Consider the following 8691-nt stretch of genomic DNA (forward strand, 5'->3'; position numbering starts at 1 on the left):
AGATTTTGGCTGGTATTCGACTACCGCCCATCGACATGTCTAGTTTCGAGCTGACCCGTCTACTATTCAGATGTTGGGCATAATGGTTTCTGGGGTAGGCCGAACGAAGACCCAAACGCACATAACAGGGTGACAGAGAATACACTCCGCTTGATTGCTTTCCCCTGGATTCTCTTGGATTGCTTTGGAATGGAGTTACGATCTGACACCTGATTCCATCCACACCTGGGAACAGCTGGAAGTGCAGTTTATGTAAAACATTTTCCTAGCTCACCGCACTCAAGCAGCTCTTTCTGGCATTCATTCATTCAAGCAAGACCATGGGGAAAACCTTTATAATGTTTGGAAGAGGTACAAAGGATATCAAAAGTCTTGCCCTCATCTGTTTTAAAATGATAATATTTGATTAATTGATGTATTTTCATGTGAACTTCAAAATCCACATACTTTTTAAAAATAATTTTTTTAATAAAATTGGTATATTTATACTAGACTTTCCCTATGATCAAATATTAACTAACTTTTTTGTCACGTTAGTATATTTTTGGGTGATGTTGAGAACTCCTCCTACTATTTTTTGGATATACTGACCGGACAAACCCCAAACCCCTCATACAACATATACATGGAAGGTAAATCAGTCGTAAACGACGACAAATGAGTGAATAAAGAATCCTCTAGGTATGTTGACCTTGATGCTCCTTATCAATGCACATAAAGGTTTCCCCCTCACTACAGTGTTGAGAAGAACATTAAGTTAAAAATATGTAAACGAAGAAAGATTCTAAAAGAAAAAAAAAGTAATAATAAAAACTTTAGAGAAAACTAAAAAATAAGTAAAATTTTGTTAGGTTAAATTTGAAATTAAAATAGGAAAAATGCATCTATTTTAACTATACAGAATTTTGTTATACAAGATTACCAAAATTTAAAGATCAAATCAAAATCCTAAGTGAAGAATTTTTTTTTTTCCAAAACACTCAAAATCAAAGATGACCCTTTACTTAGAAGTATATGAAGGGCGCAAGTAAAACTTGACACCGTATTTGTTTGATTTGAAATTGAACTGTTTAGATCCAAATTATGCCTTTATATTGTGTATTGTTTTTTACACCGATGTCTAAAATATTTTTAAACCCCATATTTACATTGAACTCGTAAACGGGATAAGAGGAGAAGTGATTTCATTTCACTACGATATTTTAAACCCTACTAAAATAATAAATAAGATTTCAAAGAACCCCATCGAATCAAACGAACCAAATCGAAACCCTAACTTAAACCGAACAAATGGATTAAGAACACAAACCGATCAACCTCGGATTAATGTCCAAGATGGAACCGAAACCCATAACCTGTTCTTGATGCTTCACATCTGTCCTTTTTAGGTAAGTTTCCCGAAAAAGAAACAGAAGAATGCTGGATGGATACAGATTTAACGATCACGAATCATAGGCATTTGGGCGAACATTAAAACCCTAACAATTGATGGAGAAGCATTAACGCCAATCCCACACAGAGCTACCCTCTTGGATCACTACACAATAAATGTATCATATAAAACTGGGGAAGCAAGTGTGAGCTTTGGCACGCAACGTTAGACTAACCAACCTCACTCTGAGACTTTTCCAAGCAATTTCTCCACCATGATCCTCTGCTGTGTCCCGCTTAACAACTCAGAGTTCATGATCGCATTGGCGACAATAATCACCGCACGAGGAGAGGCTGCATTTACCTGGAATCGTGCGTTAACAAGTTCTCTCAGAACACACAAAGGGCATAAATACCGAGCTATCCTATCCATGAATTTATATGCTAACAAAATGCTGCAGATCAAGGATATAATGTCTATGTATATATATACCCAGACTCTGCCATTTAGGCCGACCGCAATCTCGAATGAAAGTTTCTTCCCAAGGGTTTCGAGGACTGGGCATGTTGGTGAGCTTAGCAACCTTTAAGATAAGAGAAAGACCCTTTGTATGTCAAGAATGGAGATGCAAGGGAACTCAGCCCAACAAAAATGCTGAAATATGAACAAGAAGAGCCTTACATCCTTGCCAAACCAGTTGAAGTTTCAAACATGAAACCATCTCTTAAGGGTCCAAATTCTGCAGCCTTTCCGCTTGCTTTTAAATGGAATCAAGTTATTAATTAGTGCAGAAACTAACATGGAAAACAAACATTGACAGAGAAACAAGATGGACGGGCTCACCGTCAGTACATGACAGCTCCGGATTCATTCCCGTGTTCGTCTTCACAACCCGAACATAGATTAGAGTGCCTACCTGTTGCAAGAAGATGTTATCCTGAAAACTGAGCAAATGACATATGATCATTTCACACAGCAGATCTATCGCTAAAAAGAAGACGAGATATTTGATAGTTACGACTACAACCATACAAATGAAATACTAAATCTGTTAGGCTCACATGTCACCTATGGACTAAAATAATTTACACGAGCAACGTCGAAACATTCTCGCATCTCAAGCAACTTATTACTAAACATGGAACGCAATGCCGCCTCAAGACTCTTTCATGAACAGTTCAATAAAACATGAATTCTTCGATTCTACGGACCTCAAACTTGGGTATATTTCTCCTTGTCCCACCTTCAAATGCCAGTACAGGCAAAAGCGCCATTTGAGGTCCTTTTACGTCCACCATGAAATTCTGCAATGAAATAACGAGCAAACAATCAAATATCAAATGATTTAAGTTTGAAATCATATTAAAACTTGTCCTAATAGGACCCACACATGCACCAAAAGACTTCTATCTCTAATGCTTCCCCCTTGAAATTTATTAGCTGAAGTTAAGTCCACTCCCAACTATTAGCCTATCCAAGATAACCCACCAAACAAGTGATCCTCCATCCTTTGGATTTGGCAAATTCATGAAAAGTGTTTGACACAAAACAAAAATGGAGCAATGAGGGATGAAGAGGAAAAATCCAGAATCGGAAGAACACAAGCGTGCTATAAAAAAATTGTGTTTGCATCATATAGATGGAAAACAGACAATAAAATGGTTACAAACAAAACTCTAGGATTCATATTAGTAACACTTCATAACACTTACGTCTGCTCTAGAATCTACCACGATGCCAAGAACATGATCCTCCGGGCAAGGTGTGTACTGCAAAAACCGCAACACCAAAGTCAACAATGAATGGAAAGACTGCACCATTGGCAATCAGTAACCGATCTAGATACTGTTAGAATAATTGTCAAATCTAGAGTGCCAGATAAACAAATGCTTCTCAAATCCAGATTTCAGAATTACAAAAGACAACCCTCTCCTCGATAAAGCCGAATGGCTTACTAGAGAGTTTCCAGATGTGGACGATTAGTTTGGATACTGCTTTGGCTAGAGGACACTAGGAATAACCAACCAAGAATGGATTCATTCATCTGATGTGCTCACCCTTTTATGAGAACTTTCCACCCAGTATTTACTTGGCTTTGAGTATCTCAATTTCCCAGCTTTCATTGCGGATATCACATCACCGTCCTGAAGAAATTCAGATATTGGTTTAGCTATGGCTCACAGATCATAATGCACTCTATAAAGGTACTGATTTCACGGCAATCCTCAAGCAGTCACATGAATAATGGCCGTGAGAACACATCGGTTGAGTAAATTGGTAATACTGTCAATTTGCAAAGTCATTGAGATATTCGTTCATCCAACACGAAATTCGTTCATCCAACAATTTGCAATTGTCATATTCCTGGCCACTATGGTTTGAAAAGACACGCTGACACACATAAATAAAAGAACAAATATCAATCATTCTAAAACAATGACGCGGTTAGCTAGGATGTAATTGGCACCGAAACTCCATATTGAGAAGGAAAAACCTGACGAAGGCCACTGCCAAGCTTGATTGTTTGGTTAGTCATGGCAGATAAATCAAGAACCACGTCTCCCGGAACCTGAAAGATTATCCAAGCGCTCTTATTCCGTGTATCGAATCCTAATTGGAATCAAAAGAAGTGAGTGGGGAGAAATACGCACCACAATCTGATCAGTGAGGCTTCCGGGCGAGCTAGATACTTTGGCATCCATCTTTTATCGTTCGCCAACAACAATGGCGACCACTACCTATAATTTTGAAAGAACAGAAGACCAAAAAGAGAAAGAAAACAGAACAATTAGTAGACCAATAAGTTCAAATTCTCAGTCGACAACAACTTTGTTCCTCGTCATGCTCATCATAATTCCTAATCTTCCCTTTGGTACTGTAAATCTCAACCACATTCGACAAATTGTCCAAAATACACATTGGGGACTAAGATCGTAAACATAACCAGAAACCATGTTAGATTCGGCGTTTCGAAGATAACGAAACACAAACGAATAACAACAGAAGCAGAACATGTCTCGAAAACAAGATAACACCTAAAATCTATACAAAAATTTCGTCTCAACTTAACCTCAGAAGAAATCATCCACAGAATCTCGAAAACAAGCCTAACACGTTTACTACAAAAAATTCATAGAGTTCAGAGTCGGACACGCATGCACAAATCGATGGAAATCTCAAAGGGTTCGACACTCGGCCGGGAAGAAGAATCAGCAAGAAGAGAAAATCTAGAAATCAAGCCATAATCGACGGAAATCTCGAACTCAACCCCTAATCTATGAAAACCTCAGAGAAAACCCACAAATCGTTACCTCGGAGGCTCAGAAAACACAAATCGAACTCGCCTGTGACGGAGAAAGAGGTTCCGACGAGTCGGCGACAAACTGAAGGAGAGAGAGAGGTCTCGCGTCCAACGAAATGAGGGAGGGAGAGAGGTCGTGACTAGTCGGAGAATGGAGGTCGAGTCGGAGAGAAAGGGGGAGGCGTTGAGGTCGACGAGCGAGGAGCGTGCGTGAACTAGGGTTGATTATACGTAATATCTTCCATAGTATATATATATATGTTTCAATACTTTGGGCCAACGCAATACGTCATATAATCCAAAATAACTTTCCATGGACTCCAAACACAAACACAGTTCCTGTTTCCTTGGAGCTCACAATGTTCCGACCAATTATACAATAGAGTTACTATATTATTAATAATATCATTATTGTGATTTATGATACAAAGAGAATAATCTCATCCAACAACGCAAGATTAATACAACCAACATTCACACACGGAAACATCCTATAATTTCCCTTTGAATTGAATTCGAATTTCTATTACATATGGTTAAATTTCCTCCCTCAGGGGAACAATAGCATTGGAATCGAGAAGGGTCTCGAGGGATTTAGCCTTCCGTCCTCTGTTTCTGCCGGCTTCCTTCAAAAGCACGGCCAATCTCTTCTTCTCGTCCTCCACGTCGGGATTCGCCGTCCCGAGCTTCTCCTCCCTTATCCCGACCACATGTTCCAGCATCTCGATCGCATCCTCCGACCTGGTCATATCAAGAACATAATAAACCGTTGAATGGGTTTCAACAACAACATCGCCTTAATCTCAAATTTATTTGGAGTCGACCATCTAAATTCTTCTACTCATTCCGATTTTGGTTAATGTTTTTTAGGCTGAGTTCTATTATAGGCCTAAAAAATGATTTAATTGGGTATATTATGATGGTTCTATCACATGGTTTCAAATGAGGTTGGTAATTTTGGTTAATAACTGAATAATCAAATCTGATAAAAAAATGGAATGGTTATGATTTTTTAAAACCAAATCTAGACCGAACCAAACAAAAAATAACCAAAAAATCGAAAAATTTATTTGAAAAAATAAGTATTTTTAAACCGAAATAGATATAAACTAAGGGAAAACATCGAATGTACCTGCCAATGGCGTCATAAGTGCCAGCGAGATTGCTGTAAACTCCAAGAGTATCCGGATGATACGGACCACACTCTTGCTCTAAAATGTCTTTAGCTTCTTCAAAGAGCTCCACAGCTTCGTCAATGGCGTAACGCTGAACGCAAGCTAACCCCATCTGGTTAAGCGCAATCCCGAAAAACGTCGATTTCTTCTTTCCCATTGCACGCAGCTTGGAGATGGCGCTCTTGAACGAGTCATAAGATTCCGAGTACTTTCCCGACATGTAGTACAAGACTCCGGCCTGAGCTTCGATCCCGGCGATCATACTATGCTGTCCGGGAGAATTGTTGTATACCTTCAGCGCCTTCTGCAGCAAGTTGATCGCCTGTTCCAGCTCGTTCATGGACTCGTAGATCGCGGATATATCCGTAAGACCGCTCGCTACTTCCTCCGGAGGAATCCCGAGGTTTGGAGACTCGTAAATCCGAAGGGCGTTTTCGCAATACGACTTTGCTTCTCGTAGTTTACCTGTTCGGTTATAGAGGTCAGCTAACCGAATGAAAACCGAACCGACAGCCGGATGGTTCTCTCCCTTTGCTGTCTTGAGCGCCGTCAGAGATTTCTGGTACGCAAAAACAGCTTCGTCGAACCGAGACAGAGACAGGTACGAGTCACCGATGCTTGAATCGACGAGAGCCACCTCGGAGTCTTGCCCGTTTGCAGCCATGGCCATACTGGCTAAAACCAAATGTTCGAGAGCGTTTTCGTGATCGCCCTTCGTCTCGTATATAAGCCCCATCAGTCTTCTATCTGCCGCCTCTTCAATGGAAGCCGGTGCACCGTTTTCTCTATGAATGTCGAGAGCCCTTTTACAAACTTGCTCGGCCTCGTCAAAACGCACTGCCTGCACAAGAGCCTCGGCTAGGTATCTGCATGTTTCGCCAACTCTCGGGTCATTTTCTCCCAAAACCTTCTCTTGAATTTCCAGTCCCTCGGTGTAACATGATATCGAGTTCTCTAGCTGACCTAGCATTGCGTAAGTATCGCCTAACTGCATATAACCGGCAAATTTAGCGAGGGCGTATTCTTCGCCCTCCTCGATAATCGGAATCTCGACCGACTGTTGGAGAATCGGGATTGCCTCTTTGTACTGCTCTAGTTTACAATGTATTGCCGCTGTAACGTGCAAACACATGATCCATTCCAAACGTGGTTTCCCGTTACTTGCAGCAGCTTCAAACAGTTTAGCCGCTCGAACAGATAACTCGAGGGCTTTGTTGGGATTATCGCCGGAAGAAATCAAGTTCTGAGCTTGTTTGAGCAAAAACCGTCCAAGCTCGGAGTTTTCAGATGGATCTTCCTTCCCGTTTTGCGATTTCGCCCCTGCCTTGTTCCTCCTCGGTTTGTTCAGATTCTTATCATCCTTCTTACCGACTTCTTGCTCGGCCGGACTGTTTTCTTTAGGAACATCCTTGGATGGCAACTCCGAATCCGATTTCGTCGTATCGACCTTTTCCGTGCTGCTCTCGGGTTTCACCACTTCATCTTCCTCCTCCTCCTCCCCTTCCTCCTCCAATACATCTCTTTCTTTCATCTCTCCTTCAGCAAGATGCCGTAAATCAGAATCGATCCTCGACTCGTCGCCATACGAACCAAAGCTTTGCCTCGACGGGGACTGATCGGAACTCTGCATCTCACACAGATTATCGCAGAGCTCCTCTATCGACGTGTGAACAAGAACCCCTTCAATCGGGGGATCGGAGGAATTCCCATTCAATTCTTTAACCTTCTCTTCCTCCATGATTTCTTCAGACACAATCCCTGGCATCTTTCCTCCTGAAACTACAACACATTCAGACATTCAGACACGAATGCCATTCAAGAAACAGCCAGTAGAACAGATCCAATGACAGAGACATACTCGTATCGCCTGCAAAATCCAATCCAGGGAAAAAAAGAATCAAAAGAACCAAGAAAATTCCATAATATTGAATTCGAATCACGATTAGGGAATACAATTTTAGATCAATGAGCATAAAAAGGCCTCTAGAATCGGAAATAAGATCCGGCATAAAAAAGCTTCTAGAATCGGAAATAAGATCCAATCCGGTAGCATCAAGAAGCTATTTTCCCCCCAAATGAGGTACTCGAACAAGCATCAATCCCTAATTAGCTCCAAATCCATGGCTTTTTCGTACCATACCCAATATAACAGGAAACCCCGATAAGCGAATCATAATTACAAAAACGTTTGTGAGATTTACGTAAAGACAAGAAAAAAAATCATCTGGGTTGGTCTGAAACAGAAGAAATACCTACAGATACAGCCATGGAAGATGAACAGGAGGCAATATCTCCTCCAGGGATTACATATGAAACGCTCAAAATATATATATATATATATATATATAAACCCAATAAATAGCTACAGCACACAAACACACAAGCAGACAAAACAAAATTCTCACCACTTGAGGGGCTTCTGCCTCGAATCAAATCCTTCGAAACCAGATTTAAAAAAAAAATCGGAAATTCCAGAGACGGGTCGACGACGAAGCTTTTGTTAGTGGAATGTCCAAGGAGAGAGAGCAACTTGCCCCTCTCGGGGAGAAGAAAGGAAAAAGAAAAGGAACAGATCACTCGGAGCCTTGCAACTGTTCTTCGGCTTTGCTGTCTTTTCCTTTTTCCGACAACGAAAACCTTTTAAGAACAAAATCTAAAAACTGAGTGGTTAATTAATCCTCTGCGAAAATTGTTAATTGGGATAAATTTGGGCATTTCCCTACGTTAAAAAAAGGTAATTCGTTTTCTTTTTTTCTTTTTTTTTGTATTTAATGTTTCCATCCCCCAAAGCAATTTCATTAAACGTTTTCTTATTTATTATAATACAAATATAAAATGTTTTA

The 8691-nt window shown here is 40.4% G+C and overlaps 2 protein-coding genes across 8 annotated transcripts; both read right to left on the bottom strand.

The window, feature by feature from the left end:
• Positions 1-1318: 1318 nt before the first annotated feature.
• LOC104824976 (putative exosome complex component rrp40) lies at positions 1319-4854 on the bottom strand. Its single transcript, XM_010557179.2, has 11 exons — positions 4684-4854; positions 4024-4110; positions 3867-3941; positions 3430-3516; positions 3085-3141; positions 2584-2676; positions 2216-2288; positions 2054-2129; positions 1865-1955; positions 1612-1735; positions 1319-1537 (listed from the first exon to the last, which is right to left on the bottom strand). The coding sequence occupies exons 2-10, from the start codon at positions 4072-4074 to the stop codon at positions 1613-1615; spliced, it is 726 nt and encodes a 241-aa protein (XP_010555481.1). The 5' UTR covers positions 4075-4110; positions 4684-4854; the 3' UTR covers positions 1319-1537; position 1612.
• Positions 4855-5045: 191 nt separating this feature from the next.
• Positions 5046-8476, bottom strand: LOC104824978 (kinesin light chain 1). Of its 7 annotated transcripts, none has more exons than XM_010557194.2 (4): positions 8254-8476; positions 7707-7715; positions 5806-7627; positions 5046-5414 (listed from the first exon to the last, which is right to left on the bottom strand). In XM_010557194.2, the coding sequence occupies exons 3-4, from the start codon at positions 7611-7613 to the stop codon at positions 5210-5212; spliced, it is 2013 nt and encodes a 670-aa protein (XP_010555496.1). In that variant the 5' UTR covers positions 7614-7627; positions 7707-7715; positions 8254-8476; the 3' UTR covers positions 5046-5209. The 7 variants fall into 7 exon arrangements, with proteins under 7 accessions (XP_010555496.1, XP_010555489.1, XP_010555493.1 ...); XM_010557187.2 differs by lacking the exon at positions 8254-8476 and adding an exon at positions 8101-8136 and having other exon boundaries at positions 5109-5414; XM_010557191.2 differs by lacking the exon at positions 7707-7715 and having other exon boundaries at positions 5109-5414; positions 5806-7621; positions 8254-8468.
• Between the last annotated feature and the right edge of the window lie 215 nt (positions 8477-8691).

This window comes from Tarenaya hassleriana, unplaced genomic scaffold (assembly GCF_000463585.1).
Source record: "Tarenaya hassleriana unplaced genomic scaffold, ASM46358v1 Cleome42, whole genome shotgun sequence".
Taxonomy (NCBI): Eukaryota; Viridiplantae; Streptophyta; class Magnoliopsida; order Brassicales; family Cleomaceae; genus Tarenaya; species Tarenaya hassleriana.

What these genes read in the sequence shown, in the direction of transcription:
- LOC104824976 (XM_010557179.2), bottom strand. Translation starts at nt 4,074, where the DNA reads ATGGATGCCAAAGTATCTAGCTCGCCCGGAAGCCTCACTGATCAGATT. An exon ending in TCAACTGGTTTGGCAAGGAT is followed by an intron (nt 1,956 to 2,053) that starts GTAAGGCTCTTC and finishes CTTATCTTAAAG; the next exon opens with GTTGCTAAGCTCACCAACAT. An exon ending in GCCTAAATGGCAGAGTCTGG is followed by an intron (nt 1,736 to 1,864) that starts GTATATATATAC and finishes GCACGATTCCAG; the next exon opens with GTAAATGCAGCCTCTCCTCG.
- LOC104824978 (XM_010557187.2), bottom strand. An exon ending in ACTTATGACGCCATTGGCAG is followed by an intron (nt 5,415 to 5,805) that starts GTACATTCGATG and finishes TGATATGACCAG; the next exon opens with GTCGGAGGATGCGATCGAGA.